The sequence below is a fragment of the Takifugu rubripes genome, chromosome 16 (assembly GCF_901000725.2).
Source record: "Takifugu rubripes chromosome 16, fTakRub1.2, whole genome shotgun sequence".
In the NCBI taxonomy this organism is placed as follows: Eukaryota; Metazoa; Chordata; class Actinopteri; order Tetraodontiformes; family Tetraodontidae; genus Takifugu; species Takifugu rubripes.
This window is the reverse complement of record NC_042300.1, coordinates 11,814,581-11,830,705: the sequence shown is the minus strand read 5'-3', so window position 1 is coordinate 11,830,705 and position 16,125 is coordinate 11,814,581. Positions and strand designations below refer to the sequence as shown.

Here is a 16,125-nt window from a genome sequence, read left to right as displayed (position 1 = left end):
AGAGAGGGGAGACTTTAAGACTGAGGGCCCTGTTGCAGCCCGGCGGGATTAATGGCCGCTAGCATGAAGTCAAATCCAAAAAAAGGCAGGAAATGCCAGAGTGGGTGTGTAATCAAGTGTGGCACCAGCTTATGCTGATGTAGTGGGGACACAGGCAGCGCTTTGATGCAAGCGGACACCAAAGAAGGAGGACTTTTTGCATTGGATACATAATCTATTCAGGAAGTGGAATATCTCGCCGATGACCATCATGCCCCCATGTTTTGGTTTCACCCTGTTGCCCCCCTGAGCGATGCAAGAAAGGGCCGCGCGTCCGTCGCTGCCTTTACAAAAGTCTGTCGAAGAAGACGAAGCGGTGCTGTTTCTCCACGTCCTGCGCATCAGCGCGGGTGATTGCATAACACGGAATTTCTGAATGCGCCCGTTTCATCTTCTGGGAAGAGAAATACAAAATATCAAGATTGTAGCGAACGGGAACAGAGATAAGTGGAAGTTCCCGCAGGGTTTGTTGGTTTTATGCGGGGAAAGAGCCACACGCCACCTCAGCCATCAGCGATTGACTGTTTAAACATATTTTCATGACATCACCACACCATGATGGCACACGATGGCTTCCTGATCTCACCGAGAACTCGCGGAACACGAGCTCTGCGGAGGGAACTGGATTAATCATACACTGAGCTTTATTCCTGGTGCACGAGGGGTAGATATTGAGTGTGTCTGTGCTCCATCTCGGAGTAAACTACAGCTCAGTTTCACGGAAATCTGACACCGAAAACGCTTTGGGTAGCGTGTTGTCCTTCTCCGTCCTAAGTATGGGGAGAACCTCGACCCCAGGTGGAGGGATCCGCTTCCCTCATCCGCCAGACAAAGACTTTGAGAGCCTGATGAAGGGAGGTCCACATGGATGAGCCCCGACAGATACACATCAGTCAATTTTCTCACTGCTGTGGGTCTTATATGTTCACTTTATTGCTGAACAACAGTATTGTGAAACAGGAGCGGGGAATTAGCTTGTCTGAGCTGGGTTTAGCATCGCATAGAAATGCAACTGAATGTTACAGAACTTCAAAATCAAGGACAGTTTGTGTTTCACAGTCATTTTTATGCAGCGTTCTGTAATGGCAGCCCAACGTTAGCTGGGTGGTTCCCTCACACATCGAGGTGACATTTTTCAAGCTAATGAGCTTCATATTTAGAAGGCAGGCATGACAGTGAAGTAAAGAGTCGGACTCTCGGTGTGAAATCACCACCATGTTGCAGAAATCTGGATGGATTTCAGGAGTTTTAATAGCTTTGTGTCCTTGTTCCAAAATGCATGTTACCTGCAAAGTCTTTGTGAAGCGCTCTACGTCACAAAACAGACAGCACATACATGCAAGGCTCTCAAGCTTTTTCCAGAATCTTCTGTTAAAAACCAAGAAAGCTCAGACGTCACCAGACCCCTCTGCTCTCTCTCCTCTGTACTCTTGCAGGCGGATGGAACTAGGCTGTCTCTTTGCTAAAGTTAGCCATGCAATTAGTTCAAAAACTAATTAGCTATGAGAGGAGCAGAGGAACGGCAGATTTCCCCAGTGTGTAAAACTTGTTTCCCAGCCCTGGATATGAGTAAATGAGGTCCTGGCGGCCACAGCAAGTATGTCCAAAAAAGAAAGAAATAGTAGTTTGATGTTTGTCGCTTTTTTCTCCTCTAAATTTAACAAAAATAAGTAGTAACAGAAAAAGTAGATTCAATGTGATATGTGTTCAGTATGTGTACTAAAGAAACAAACTTGTCCACCATTTTGCTCCTTCCATTATAAATGTAGTAATCATTGGTGCCTTTGGTAGCACAGTTCATGCTATCTACTTTACCCATGATGCATTGTGCATGTCGAAATCTCTATAACAGACACAGATTCTGTAACACTTGCTAAAGTTATGAGCCTCATTGTCTCAGTGAAAGGAGTCTCAAGCTAAGACGTTTCACATTTGAAGTAGAGTACAACACTAAAGACTGCATTGTTAGCGTGCTTCAAGTGACCCGCTTTTTCTCCTGCTGTTGCTCCACTTGCTTAATTTCATTCAGGTCCTGTCTGTTTCCACTTTAAAGTCAGCTTGTCTGGGAAAAAAAACAAAAACGCTGCATTCCCACATGCTTATGTTTGTATGTGATGCTAGCCAAACGTAGCAATTCACTGGAAATTAAAAAAAAAAAAGTCAGTCTGAGCTTACCCATGAGGCTTGTTGGAAAGAAACTGAAAGCCCAAGAATGTGTAAAAGGACACGAAAACAATTCAAGCTCTGTGGAGGGAGCGCGGCGCTGGCGGCCGGCTAACATCAGGTGCAGCGAAGACTCCCCGCTACGGCTGGGTGAGCGGCGGATCGATGTCATGTGGATCACTTATCCCGAAGCGAGCCAAGTGCTTCACTTGACTGATGCTCTGAACACATTAGGGATTCATAAAGGAGGCGGGTCACGTGGAGGTCAGCCTGATGCGTTCAATTACGTCCCCAAAAATGGCTGACCTAGTTACCTCTGAGGCGCATGGATGTGCAGCAGCCGCTAGCAGCAACGAAACCGCATGGCGAAACAGTTTCTTTCAACAGGTGCCAGTGAGAACATAAAATTCTTTAATCTAAAGCAGAAATACAAAGAGGAGTGTTTAAACTCTTCGCTGGGGTCGGACGAGTACGAGTTTCCACTGTTCCACTGTCAGCGGGGAGGAAATTCTCTGGCACCGAATGAAAGCGGTGGAAGCGTCTCTGGAACATTAGCGATTCATGCACTTGTACTCCCCTGAAGGGATGAGATCAGGAATCACACCCATTTACCAGAAAAAGGCTACTTCTCCAGAAGTCCGATCGAGACGTTAAGTCTGTTTTTTCTGATGTGCTGCTGAACAAAAGCATTCAGCCTCCTTTTTTCAAGGGATTTAACTGTCAGTATCTCACCGGAGGAACTGACAGTTAAAGAATAAGCTGCTCAGTTAAGTAGTTACCCCTCAGCCATTTAACCTTTGAACGTCCGATTTTGAACGGCAGCGACTCAGACGTCAAAGATCAAAGCAGATCAACGCAAGATTTCTCCGGGGAATCATTATTAGATCTATGTCACCAAGGTTCCTTTAATTTCCTACCAAATTTGTTCAGATTATATCAAAAAACAAAATCCCATGCAGAGGTTTTCAAAGGTCAAAGTGACGTTGTGGGAGAAAAAGTGGTTATTTTTGGGTCCTTCAACGAAACGGACCTTGACAGAACCCAAGTCGTGGACATTGACTTTACGGTTTCGTGTCCGCCAAGTCGCTCATACATAGTAGCATTGATCACAGCACATAACACCAATAGAAATAAGTTAAAAACTGTTAAATCGCTCTTGGTCAACCAGGCAGGAGCTCCTGGACCATTAACCAAATTCTCTTTGGGATGGACAGGATGTGTTTTTTCTGTTTCCTTTGCTTCTCGTCCATATCTGAGCCACGGAACCGCCCACGCAGGTGACCCACCCGTCAACAGTGGGTTTCACTTTGGAGACGCCATCATGGACCGAGTAGTAGGAGGAACAATGTCCCTAAAGATCCAGATGGAGAAGCATGAAACATCAGGAGAGTCCCTAAAAACCCTGTTCTGTGGTTAAAATCACCCTCAGGGTCCCTGGGGGTCCTGGAGGGGAACTACTACACGTTCTTGTTTTGATCAGATCTGATGGGTGATGAGGGAGGACAAGATTAGTCCCATCAACCTCAGCTGACCTCAGATCAGAGTAAATAGGCTTTTCCTGTATCTTCCTTTCTTTTTCTCAGCACTGGTGAGCCAACAATACAAGCTCGACTAATACATCGAACCCTTGATTGGAGGAGGGTCCAGGCCTGGTCAGAGAATGAGGGGCTCACTGGGATGTCGTGAGTGTGTTTCTGTTGAACCCCCATGATTGAATCTATTTTCTGAGGCACCTATGACACTCATCTGGACCACAACAATGCCTCCTTTCTCTTCTCGGCCTTACGCTCGGCTGCCCTCCCTGAATACGACCCTGGGTAAAATAATCCATACCCTTGAATACCCCATCCCCCGCAAAACACACACACATGTTGGCCGATAATTGGTCACATGTGAACATTTCCAGGCAAGAACTGATGCAGGAAAGGGCACAAAAATAGATGTTTTAAACATCGTCAACGTGAGCGCGAATGAGACAACTGAGACGGACAACACCGCCCCCGTGTGGCCATATTAAATATCGCTCAATTTTGAATAACAAGCTTTTTAAACACGTAAAAGTGGACAAAAACTTAGCTTAACTTTTTAAACTTTTTCGTAGTTTTTTTAAAAAACTTGATAAAATCAGAACATTCAGAATGGCAACAACTTTCTCTTTGGTCCTGAACCCACAGTTCCTGTGAGGTGGGCAGAGCTGCGGTGGTCTGGGCAGGATCTCCACTTCACACACATTTATCTTCAGTCTGCATGCTGTAAGATCATGGAAGCTCTCTGTAAAGAACAGCAGAGAAAGGTAACTGAAAATGTCCTATTTTTAAAATGAGCATCTGTATTTACAGCCCCTGTAATAGGTTATTGATCATTGTATGTAATAAATGGCAATTTTAGGGATATTTTTTCATATAATTTGCTTGATTAATTCCATTGCTCACATCTTTTATCATATGCAGCATTCTCTTTGTTTGGCATTTCTAACATATTGTTCAGTGCATTACATTTTGGAAAGTGAAGCCTTTTAAAAAGTCAAAATAAAATAAAAATAGAATTTTGAGATTTGCTTCTCCTAGTTGTATTTTATCAACCCAATATCAAATTGTGGAGAAGAAGCTTTATTCATACAGTCTGTCAGCTGAACTGGCGTGGTCAACCCCTGACGTTGGCCTCCCAGAACCGGGTTTTCTTATTCTGATAAGAGTGTAAAGGTGGTGAGGTCATCGCTTCAGCTCCTTATCTTTACACCCATTTAAAGGGAAGATTCCAGCTGTTTGGGTCTGAATATTAACACGTGCACTGGAGTTTCTCATTACGATATTTTCCCATGTCATTTTTTTGCACATGTTTTGCATTACAATGTGTAAAATGAAACATATTTATCACATAAAAAGTGCAGAATAAAACATTTATTATGCCCCAGTTAACATTGTAATTTAGCTTATAGCGCTACTGTGAATCATGAAATCTTGATGCTGGAATTACTTGAAATCTTAAAACCAAATGTTTTTTAGGTTGATGAGCCCCTTATTCATTTAAGATAAATACAACGCCGCCTTGTTTGTGCTAAAACTAACCAGAACCTTCCGTATTTGCAACAAAAATGCAGCGAGAAGTGAGAAATCTCATCTAGACATGAACCTCTCATGAGGTAACCGGGCGAGTTGATGGAGACGACCTTTAACCCGTCGGCTCAGACAGAAACGCAGTGACTCACCTGAGAGCAAGGAAGCAGCATAATCTGACGCCCCACCTGTCGCCTGGCAACGCCAGCGAGGCTCTGGACCGTGATGTGTTGCTCAGGATAGACGCACAAAATGGATTACAGGACAGCACGTCAGTGAGAGGGCATCTCCAGCCTGACAAACACACACACACACACACACACACACACACACACACACACACACACACACACACACACACACATACTCTCTGTGAACCAGATTAGCACCCAAGAAGCTTAGGCTCATTATCAGCTGAGACACAGAAAGGGCAGCTCGGCATCTTTGACATCTCTCCTCATCTCTCTAAAACGAGTGCGGCCTGCTGAATGACTCCATGTTCTTCCAGGACTCCCTCTGAGTGACTGGAAGCTCTTGATCGCAGCTGCAGTGCGATGGAGTCGAAGCCGGACCGTGAGCCCGAGGCCCAGGATCCCGACAACTCCCAGGTGGGGACTGTGGACGCGTCTTGTTTGGATGTGACGGTGGAGCGGCTGGAGCAGCTGACGAAGAGCATGGAGGTGCTGCTGTCCGACGTGGAGCAGATGAGGAGCCACTGCAGCCACCGGGCCACCGAGCTGATGCGGGCAGCCTCCGACCTGAGGCAGCAGCAGGAGGAGCTGAAGGAGAGTTACTCGGATCTCTCCAGGCAGATGCAGGACGTCATGGATTCGGTGGACGAACTCTTCAGCACCAAGAGCGCCTTCGAAGCCAAAGAGAAGCAAGTGCAGAAACTGAGCCGCCAACTCTGAGAGGGGGAAGGCGTCTGACGGACCGACGTGGGTAGGGTGGAGGTGTCGGCTGTGTGGGTCAAGAGGTGAATGTGGTGGTTGTTAAGAGTGTTTTTTTAACGCCACACACCACGATGAGAGACTTGCGAGGGAAAACGTGTCGCTTTCATTTTAGATCATCATGTTCTCTCTGTGTGTGCACGTGTGTCTGTGACCACCAATAACTTAGCACTGCTAATTGCTAATTTCCCTGGTGGACACCCCCTAAAGGGATCAATAAAGTTATCTTGAATCTTGAATCTTGAACTGAATTGAAAGTGTTAAAACAGACGTATCACAGTTATTTCACGTTGACAGTTAAATGCACATGTGAGTGGAAACCTTGTTGGCCTCCACAGTATTTCGCTTTTGTCGGGTTCCTGTTGGTATTTCTTCCCGTACAGGCAACGTACCACCGTGGTTTCTCATTCAAATAGAGCTAAATGCAGCTTCAGGGCAATTTCGCAGCCACAAACTATTTTCTGTCACGGTGTGTTTTTTGTGTTACGCCATGTGTGAAACGGACGCGGAGATGGTCGTTTAAAACTCTAAACTTGGACTCTTACATAAAGGCCTATTATTGCTTTGACATTTGGAAATAATGTGTGCAACCATTAAATCATGTTAATTAAAAATATCATGTCATTGGATTAGAGTTTGTTCGGTCAGAGTGCAGTTTCAAGGACAAGCAGCTTTGATCACAAAGCAATCTTTTGTACTATGTAACATTGTATTACTACTGTACTATGCTGTAACCTCAACTTTAACCTTCCTCCCACCCTCAGAGATGTAGCTAAAACATCAAGACTCCATTAGCTTGTTAATGCATTCTGAACGATAGCCCATCCCAGATCCAGATTAATTCAGCCCCCTCTCTCCAACCATCCTGATTCTCTAACCAGAATCCGGAGTTCGTAATCTGCCGCCTCAATCCTCCACAATCCTTCCATCAAGGTGTACCCTCTAAGCCTAAATTCTTCATGTATTTTATACAAATATATAGAAAATGTAAAAAATAAGCCGTAAATATATTGCATCCACTTAGTAATTTACAATTTCATAGATTATATTTGGTTTAAAAATATTTGCTGTGTTATATGTTCTAGCATGAAAAACAAAGACATTTCGACAAACAAGGTTTGACAAATTCATCGATAAATTTTTATTCGGTGTCGATTACGGTCGGACTTTTACATTGAAAGCTGTTGTGAAATTTATTTTGAAGTCACATCTACTTCCGGAATAAAACTGTTTCCGTTTCCGCTAAAAAATCTTAAACCGCTCCATCACTTGCGAGTAGAGAATTGTTAAATAAGAGTTTTTGCCCTCAGAAATACAGAAAGTGTATATGATCAGAGGATGGTAAGCACGCTTTTTTTTAACATTAGAAGGTCAAATTACTCTATACGCTCTTGAGTCTACTAAAGCGAAAGTTGGCGAAAACATTTTAATATAGTGTGTATTCCATTTTACGTTCTCCTAAATAGGCCGTGTTTAAAATCAATAAGCAATTAACTTCTCTTTAGGTTTTAATGTGAACCATTTAGGGAGAAAAATTTAGCATATAAAATGTATTGTTATATAACAAAGTTAATCTTTAAATAGTCGTTAAGTGTTGACCGACCGTCATTTTCCTAGTTTGTTGTCATTTACGATGAATTTATGAAGTCCCATTGCTAAAACAAAGGGTCAAAGTAACAGTCTAATCTGCAAATACATGTTGTGGAGTTTGTAATTTATATGCAGTAACTAATATTATTGTTTACAGTCTCACACAATTTTGCTCGTCCAGCCCACGAAGAGACCGGAGGGCCGCACATATGCGGACTATGAGTCAGTAAATGAATGTATGGAAGGTGAGCCTTGGGCCAATTTACACAGAAATCAAAAGGCAGGATTGCCCTAATAAGGTTTAAATGTAGCTCCAGAGAGTAAACATATTTTGTTATCGATGAGATAACATTAGCCTCATTTGGTTTCAAGGATATACCAAAATAAAGCAGACACGTGACAGTGATACAACATAATATAGGACCTCATTTTAAGACCAATCTTCTTCAAATAACCTTAAAAAGCCTGCTTTTGATAAAGAACAACCACAGATGATTACATGCCTGTCCAAATTTAGATTTTGTTCCAATATCTTCTAGGGGTTTGCAAAATGTACGAAGAGCATCTGAAGAGGATGAATCCAAACAGCCCCTCGATCACCTACGACATTAGTCAGTTGTTTGATTTTATTGATGACTTGGCAGATCTGAGCTGTCTCGTGTAAGTACAACTCACCCTGCAACTAATACTGCATTCTGTCTGTTGAGCATCTTTTTAAAGGAGAGTATCATGGATTATTTTATACAGGTACAGAGCTGACACTCAGACATACCAACCATATAACAAAGATTGGATTAAGGAGAAGATATATGTCCTGTTGCGCCGTCAAGCACAGCAAGCCACATAGAAGCACATCGCCGGTCATTAAGAGTTAATCACAGTGGTGAGAACATTGATCCCTGTCTTTCAGATTGTCGGTTTGAGTTGTGCAGTTTCAGGCTTAATATTATGTGCCTGTTCTTTGATTTAGGAATACTGTAGTGTAATCATTTCTATATAGTTGTGAATTCAATACCCCATTGACTGCTGACCCTTACATTTAACTGATAACTGTTTTTTTTTTAACTGTTTATTTCATGTCATGCACATCTTCAGTTATACACCCCCACATGGATTTATATAAAATAAAGAAGTCCTTCTGGATTGTGTCCATTGTGAACTTGTGTACAATTACCCACGTGAATGATTTTTATCTTTTCGCTGATACATTCTCATAATTACTTACGGACATGTTTTAAAAAATAATCTGAAAATAAAATAAAATCTGAAATAATGTAAGATGCGTCACTGAAGTGCACACGAGTAGCCGTGTTCGTGTGTCTTTAAACGCGGCGGGCTGCCCTGTTGTTGCTGTGCTGGAAACCCCGTAGTGACTGAAGGGACCCAAGATGGCGGAACACTCAAGGGGGGAACCGTTAGCATTTAATTGAGCGACATGCTCCGGATGAATGGCGGATAAGGTTATAATGTAAAGCGTGGATGTGAAATAATTACGCGACTGCATCTAGGCCGTTTGCAATATTTCTGGGACGTATGAGCAACAGTGCGGAGAGAATGGTTTCTCCGCGGCCCCAAGCCAGAACATGGCGGAACACTTGGGAAGAAATAGCAGCTAACGCTAGCTAGCTGGCGTATTTTTTACAGTTGCTTCTGGGAACAGAGGCGTGTGTGGGCCATAGATCTGAGTAATATTTTCTGTTCCCACCGTTTGTGAATTTTCTTGAAGGTACTGTTAATTCTTGAATATGTGGCATACATGTAGTTAGCGCGTTAGCTAGTCAACTCATTCGCTTGCTAGCCAACGTCTCTGGGAAACGTTGGCCGCCGCCGTACATACTGTACTAGGCAATATTTTGAATTGTAACTTTGGTTTTTAATAGGAATATACTTTTATAGATCGGTTCCTGGATTTGGTGGGTCGTGTGAGGTTGACTTGTAAATTAACTTTAATTTACATCTGCACTAAGATCACTCTAATTGAGTGTAAGCTGATTGGCGCGCGTTGCTCGTAACCATAACAAGTCAATATTGGGTTGACTTGTTTAGGCGACCATATATTTTTCACTGCAACATTTATCAAGGAAGTGACCTGGATATTAAGGAGTGTTGAATTTGAGCTCCTGCGAAGAACTGCTTCCCTGGTTGACCTCTGGGGTTTGTTACGGGAGTGTACGGTCGAGCCCGGAAGAGGTAAACCCGACTTTTAGAGCCAGGATCCACGGAGGGAAGCTGCCTTACAGCTTGTGGCCAAGATGACGGACACTCGTCGGCGAGTTAAAGTCTATACCCTCAATGAGGACAGACAGTGGGACGACCGTGGGACCGGGCACGTCTCCTCGGGCTATGTGGACCGGTTGAAAGGCACATCTCTATTGGTGCGAGCAGAAAGTGACGGTAAGTCCTTTTTATGCTCGACTCTTTTAGAAATATTGGCCAGTGGAAACCGACGCCAACTGCTAACCATGCCCGCATAGTGAAGCATTAACCCAGCTTCCTCATTTGATCTTTGTTTTTGTTCTTGCAGGGTCCTTGCTGCTGGAGTCAAAGATAAATCCAAACACAGCCTACCAGAAACAGCAGGTACGCCAGCGCTCATTCCCTCTGGAGGTTACCTGACAGCTGGCATTTACGTATCTGTGAACAAAATGACTCAGAGTTCGGAGCAGATGCTAGCAAAATGTCCAGGAAATGGGCAAAGGGACGGACGACGAAAATTTGGTGACGGTTCAGATTCCGGCGGGACATTGACGTTCCGTAATCCGAAGATCAAACCCAACGGGCTTTGATCTAAAGTGCCGTTGCTTTTAAAGCAACTTAGAATGTTATATATGTGCTGTAAACTGTCACGTGGTGAAATGCCCTGCATGGTGGTCTGTGCTCTTGAGTTTTTCTAGTTTTGAATGCGGTGTCCTCATTTGTTCTTTTTACTGAATAGTTTTTTTTTGTTTTAGGATACATTGATAGTGTGGTCAGAGGCTGAAAATTACGATTTGGCGCTCAGCTTCCAGGAGAAGGCTGGATGTGATGAAATCTGGGAGAAAATATGCCAGGTAGCTACTGTGCCGTTTTTGGGCTGCTAATAGTTTCACCGTGTCCACCCAGTTGACATTTGCATTATTTTGTCATCATTTAGGTGCAGGGGAAAGATCCATCAGTGGACATTACCCAGGACGTAGTAGATGAGTCGGAGGATGAGCGTCTTGATGAAATGTCTTCACCGGGTTTGGAATTACCGCCATGCGAACTGAACCGTTTGGAAGATCTGGCCGAGCTTGTGGCCTCGTCTCTACCGTCACCTCTGCGGCGCGAGAAACTGGCACTGGCCGTGGAGAACGAGGGCTATATTCGCAAGCTCTTGGACCTGTTCCACGTCTGCGAGGATTTGGAGAACAGAGAGGGACTACACCACATCTATGAAATCATTAAAGGCATCTTTCTGCTTAATCGCACGGCACTGTTTGAGGTCATGTTTTCTGAGGAGTGCATCATGGACGTCATTGGCTGCCTGGAGTTCGATCCAGCGCTGCCCCAGCCCCGGCGGCACAGGGAGTTCCTGACGAAGACGGCCCATTTTAAAGAGGTGATTCCCATCTCTGATCCCGAACTGCGTCAGAAAATCCACCAGACATATCGAGTGCAGTACATTCAGGACATGGTGCTTCCTACGCCCTCTGTTTTTGAGGAAAACATGTTGTCCACGCTGCACTCCTTCATCTTCTTCAACAAGGTGGAGATTGTGGGCATGCTACAGGTGAGAGATTAACGCGTTTTAACAACATCCACAGATTGTCCGTCTTTTTAGCCGCCATGTGACAGGTACAGGTGACACGAGGACGAGATTGTCCTTCGTCCAGTGGAGATTGTCTGCTTGTCTTTTACGATCATGTGATCATTGTTTCTGTGCTGCGACACCTCAGCGCTGTTTATGAGTGGCTGTGTCCATAGAGACGGAACAGTGGCGTGTAAATCAGTTACAGCGTCATGATGAACCTGCAACTGGCGCACGCGGCTACGCAACGGCGTTGATTAAAACAGATCGAACCTTTCTTTGGGTCATCGTGCAGTTGAGGTGTGTTAAAGACCTGCATGTCCTGTTCACCTCCACATCTCCTTCTCTCCCCGTTTCAACGTCAGGATGATGAGAAGTTCCTGACTGTCCTCTTTGCACAGCTAACAGACGAGACTACAGATGACGACAAACGGCATGAATTGGTAACAAAGACTTGTGTGCGATTTCCTGATTTCCTCGCTAACTTCCTCTCAGGACCCACCGCTCATCGAGCTGTGCTGATTTCTCTTTACAGGTAAATTTCCTAAAGGAATTCTGTGCATTCTCGCAAACGTTACAACCTCAAAACAGAGATGCCTTCTTCAAGACGTTGTCAGGCATGGGCATTCTCCAAGCCCTAGAGGTCATACTGGTGAGTTTAAACGTTCCGCGAGCTTTAATAAGATGCCGAAAGGCTGCTGAAGAGTAAATGTTTGGCCATGGAACAGGGAATGGACGATGTCCAGGTTCGTGCAGCAGCAACGGACATTTTTTCATACTTGGTGGAATACAACCCCTCTATGGTACGAGAGTTTGTCATGCAGGAGCCTCAGCAAAACGATGACGTAAGTGCAGCGTCGGCCAGAAGCAGATGGTTCAGGTGAATGCAGACGTCAGACATCTCACCTGTTGTCATTTATTGGCTCTCCAGGACATCCTTCTGATCAACCTCATCATAGAACACATGATTTGTGATACAGACCCAGAACTAGGCGGTGCGGTGCAGCTAATGGGTCTGTTACGGACTTTGGTGGACCCGGAAAATATGCTGGCAACAGCAAATGTGAGTTTTGTCATTTGACTGATGATTATCAGAAAGAAATACCTGAAAGCAAGTTTTCATTTTAGTGTGTCACTTTTGAGTGAACTTTATTTTAAATTGATTTAGCTGGTGGTTAGACGACTTGTTAACATAGCACGATATCATAAAACAACAGCACAAATCCCTGTTTTTATAACTGAAGTGGCTTATTTATTTCTCTTGTTTTCAGAAAACAGAGAAAACGGAGTTCTTGAGTTTCTTCTACAAGCACTGCATGCATGTTCTCTCAGCTCCACTACTGGCCAACACCACAGAGGAAAAGCCTAGCAAAGGTATGGAACACTTACGGCTGTAAACGTTGGCGGGGTTTTCAAATGCTGCATTGGGAAGAATGCAAATGTCTATTATTGCTCCATCAGATGATTTCCAAACATCCCAGCTGCTGGCCTTAATATTGGAGCTGTTGACGTTCTGTGTTGAGCACCACACCTACCACATCAAGAACTACATTATCAACAAGGACATCCTCAGGAGGGTGCTGGTCCTCACTGCCTCCCAGCATGCCTTCCTGGCACTCTGTGAGTCCCACAGTTATCCCGAGATCATTCCCACCGTCCCTCTTTGAACGATTCATAGGTTTTAGGCTCCTTTTCATCTGCTGTCCTCCTCTCAGGTGCTCTGCGGTTCATGAGGAGAATAATTGGTCTGAAGGATGAATTCTACAATCGCTACATCATGAGAAATTTTCTCTTTGAACCTGTGATTAAGGCTTTCCTCAACAACGGCTCTCGATACAATCTCATGAACTCAGCCATCATTGAGATGTTTGAATATGTACGAGTGGTGAGTGTTCACTTTCGGGGTCTATGTTTTCCCTGGTGGTAGGGCAAATCACCCCCAATACACCTATATTATTCCAATAATAATCCCAATACATCTATTATATTACTGCCTCCAAATGTAAACAGTTAGCTTTATTAGTTTTTATATGTGTTTGAGGCCATCTGTTATACAAGTTTGTAGCGTCTCCATAGAGTAACGCATCTCCTTTGTCTTGTCTTAACTTCCTCCACATTCCTTTTCCTGCACACCCTCCGTTGCTACCAGGAGGACGTGAAATCTCTCACCGCTCACATAGTAGAGAACTACTGGAAAGCCCTGGAAGATGTGGACTATGTCCAAACGTTCAAAGGTCTGAAGCTACGCTACGAACAGCAGCGAGAGAGGCAAGACAACCCCAAACTGGACAGGTAAAAGCCACTTTTGACATTTGTTTCATTTTACATGGATGCTGGTCAATGGAAAGACTGTTTCTTAAATATTGTATCTTTTGTGGTACTGAACATTAGATTAGCATTATGTGGGCTCATGTGACATCGGGGGCTAATGTCCTTACCCGGTCCTCCAGCCTAATGCCTATTTAGTTGTTAACTAGAGGCATAAGGTTAACGTATTTGATGCCGTCCCCTCCAGCATGCGTTCCATCCTAAGAAACCATCGCTTCCGTCGTGATGCGCGGACTCTGGAGGACGAAGAAGAGATGTGGTTCAACACAGACGAGGACGACCTGGAGGACGGCGACGCGGTGGTTCGGCCCTCTGACAAGATGAAAACAGAAGAAGATCTCATGGAACCCATCAGCAAGTTTATGGAGAGAAAGAAATGTAAGTGTTTTCAGTGGCCGGATAGTTCAAAGTCGGCGGTGTCCTGAGAGATGAGAATATCTGATCTGTGTCCAGTGAAAGAACCAGAGGACAAAGAAATCCTGGCCAAATCCAGCTTTTCAGGCAGGCAGAACCCCAGCTTCAAACTGGCCTTCTCTGGCTCCACCAAAACCAGCCTGTCCAGCCCTCCTCCCTCTGCCCCGCTGAGCCCAGGCTCTCCAGGATCCCCGGGTTCTCCAGGCTCTGGAGCACGAGGCTCTTCCAACACAGCTGTAACGACAAAGGTAGCTCAACCATCGTGCTTGTCTTTCGTGCTCGGAGGCGAAACCAAAATGCTTTTTGATTTGAAGAGAAATCCCAAGTGTGCGATGAATTCAAGCGTGTGTCTGGTCTTCAGGGAGGCCTGGTGGGCCTGGTGGACTATCCCGACGATGATGAGGAAGAGGACGACGAGGACGACGGGGAGAGCAAAGAGGACTCTCTGCCGCCCACAAAGAAGCCGAGACTCAGCTAGTGAAGCATGGTTGCGTTCAGCGTGCGCTCCACTCGGACGGCTTCAGTGCGTAAACTTTCCACAGGAACGATCCAACGGGTCAGCAGACTGACTGAATGAAGGAGCGGACAGCCGACGCAGCCGCCTCCCCGAACCCACTGCATACAAGTGCCAATCAGGAAATTAGGAGAGAATTCCTGTCTGAAGTTTAACGGACGTGTACGTCGGGGGAGACGCGGTGACCCAGCGCACTGGGACAGCTGCGGTCCGGCTGGTGCTGCTGACGTACCGGAGGAATAGACCTCACACACAAACATGTTCCTGCAGAGTGAATTTCCAGAGCCCGTGGGCTCGGACCATAACCCACTATCCCCCGACCCACCCCCCCCACTCAGGGATGGACTTCACAGCAGCCCAGACGGTTGGCCAATTAAGACCCAGAACCACCACTTGCACCCCTTCTTCAGAATTCACATCCTTGTTTCTTTATTTTCCTTCCTCCTCTGCTTCTTCTCCTCCCGTGTCTGTTGCGTTGTGTCTTTTCTTTTTTTAAGTTAGTGCATAGGACCAGATGGGGGACAGCGCGCTGTCCTCGCTGTCGCTTTGATGATGTCATCAGTGTTTTTCGGGAGAGGGGAAAAAAGCCAGCATTTCCCTCATGGGTTCGTTTTTGTTTTCTATTTGTCTCCGATTCTCCTGTTTTTGTAAATGACAAAAGACCTGCCTTTGAATGTTCAGGATGTTTTCAGTCACACTTGAACAGGTTTTTAAAGACCTCAGTAGGTGAGCTAGTTTTACCCTTTTTGCCCTTTGAAACTGCAGATTTTTTGGAGAATTTGTAATCCCGTCTTGATTAAAGATTGAGTGGAATTGAGATTTGATGATTCATTTCATATCTTCTCATTTTTCCTCGTCCTTCAGTGTACGCTCGATCGTTCCAAATGTTTGGGACCACTAAAATGATCTTTACTATCAGACTTCCGTGCTTAAATCCTCAAATCAGAAGTATTTTCCTGTTTTTAATCTTTAGTCGAGGGAACGACTGCACCATATTGGTTTGATTGATCCAATGTCGTTGGGTTAAACATGGCTAACACAAATATTCCTGGTCCTGTAAATGTTTTCTTTCTGTTTTTTAAGTAAATTTGTGAATTCTTCCAAAGAACAAATGAGTTTTGTTGAAACACTGTCTATAATACATGATCATTATATTTTGTTTAGCTCTGACTCGCTTCTCATGTGTTTGGTTCGGCTCGTCTTCTCTTTTCCATGAATTAAAGCACTGTTATGTCGTTGGTAAAGTGAAATATACTGTTTTTATCACCCGATTAAGTCAGTTTATGTCCAATTTACATACAG

General features: G+C 44.6%; 2 protein-coding genes and 1 long non-coding RNA gene across 7 annotated transcripts; 2 read left to right on the top strand and 1 right to left on the bottom strand.

The window, feature by feature from the left end:
* Positions 1 to 839: 839 nt before the first annotated feature.
* LOC115252927 (uncharacterized) lies at positions 840 to 5,555 on the bottom strand. 2 transcript variants are annotated; one of them, XR_003891216.1, is made up of 3 exons: positions 5,411 to 5,555; positions 2,517 to 4,473; positions 840 to 2,423 (listed from the first exon to the last, which is right to left on the bottom strand). It is a non-coding gene; the product is annotated as an uncharacterized lncRNA (long non-coding RNA). The 2 variants fall into 2 exon arrangements; XR_003891215.1 differs by having other exon boundaries at positions 841 to 2,101; positions 2,215 to 4,473.
* On the top strand, positions 4,356 to 8,942 carry erh (ERH mRNA splicing and mitosis factor). Of its 3 annotated transcripts, XM_029849320.1 has the most exons (5): positions 4,368 to 4,495; positions 5,767 to 7,549; positions 7,956 to 8,043; positions 8,338 to 8,458; positions 8,546 to 8,942. In XM_029849320.1, the coding sequence occupies exons 2-5, from the start codon at positions 7,547 to 7,549 to the stop codon at positions 8,643 to 8,645; spliced, it is 312 nt and encodes a 103-aa protein (XP_029705180.1). In that variant the 5' UTR covers positions 4,368 to 4,495; positions 5,767 to 7,546; the 3' UTR covers positions 8,646 to 8,942. The 3 variants fall into 3 exon arrangements, with proteins under 3 accessions (XP_029705178.1, XP_029705180.1, XP_029705179.1); XM_029849319.1 differs by lacking the exons at positions 7,956 to 8,043; positions 8,338 to 8,458; positions 8,546 to 8,942 and adding an exon at positions 5,303 to 5,529 and having other exon boundaries at positions 4,396 to 4,495; positions 5,767 to 6,842; XM_029849318.1 differs by lacking the exons at positions 7,956 to 8,043; positions 8,338 to 8,458; positions 8,546 to 8,942 and having other exon boundaries at positions 4,356 to 4,495; positions 5,767 to 6,842.
* A 199-nt stretch (positions 8,943 to 9,141) lies between these two features.
* On the top strand, positions 9,142 to 16,073 carry smek1 (SMEK homolog 1, suppressor of mek1 (Dictyostelium)). 2 transcript variants are annotated; one of them, XM_011612266.2, is made up of 15 exons: positions 9,142 to 10,192; positions 10,323 to 10,378; positions 10,750 to 10,848; positions 10,932 to 11,549; positions 11,933 to 12,010; positions 12,103 to 12,219; positions 12,296 to 12,412; positions 12,499 to 12,630; positions 12,839 to 12,941; positions 13,029 to 13,187; positions 13,283 to 13,452; positions 13,720 to 13,859; positions 14,083 to 14,273; positions 14,349 to 14,557; positions 14,671 to 16,073. In XM_011612266.2, exons 1-15 carry the CDS (start codon positions 10,051 to 10,053, stop codon positions 14,785 to 14,787), a joined length of 2,448 nt encoding a protein of 815 aa, XP_011610568.1. In that variant the 5' UTR covers positions 9,142 to 10,050; the 3' UTR covers positions 14,788 to 16,073. The 2 variants fall into 2 exon arrangements, with proteins under 2 accessions (XP_011610568.1, XP_003971926.1); XM_003971877.3 differs by having other exon boundaries at positions 9,143 to 10,192; positions 13,717 to 13,859.
* The last annotated feature ends 52 nt before the right edge of the window (positions 16,074 to 16,125 follow it).

Bases quoted from the DNA above. Each gene is read 5' to 3' on its own strand.
- erh (XM_029849318.1), top strand. From the start codon at position 5,813: ATGGAGTCGAAGCCGGACCGTGAGCCCGAGGCCCAGGATCCCGACAAC.
- smek1 (XM_003971877.3), top strand. From the start codon at position 10,051: ATGACGGACACTCGTCGGCGAGTTAAAGTCTATACCCTCAATGAGGAC. The intron at 11,550-11,932 runs GTGAGAGATTAA...TTTCAACGTCAG, and splicing joins AGATTGTGGGCATGCTACAG to GATGATGAGAAGTTCCTGAC. The intron at 13,453-13,716 runs GTGAGTGTTCAC...CGTTGCTACCAG, and splicing joins TGTTTGAATATGTACGAGTG to GAGGACGTGAAATCTCTCAC.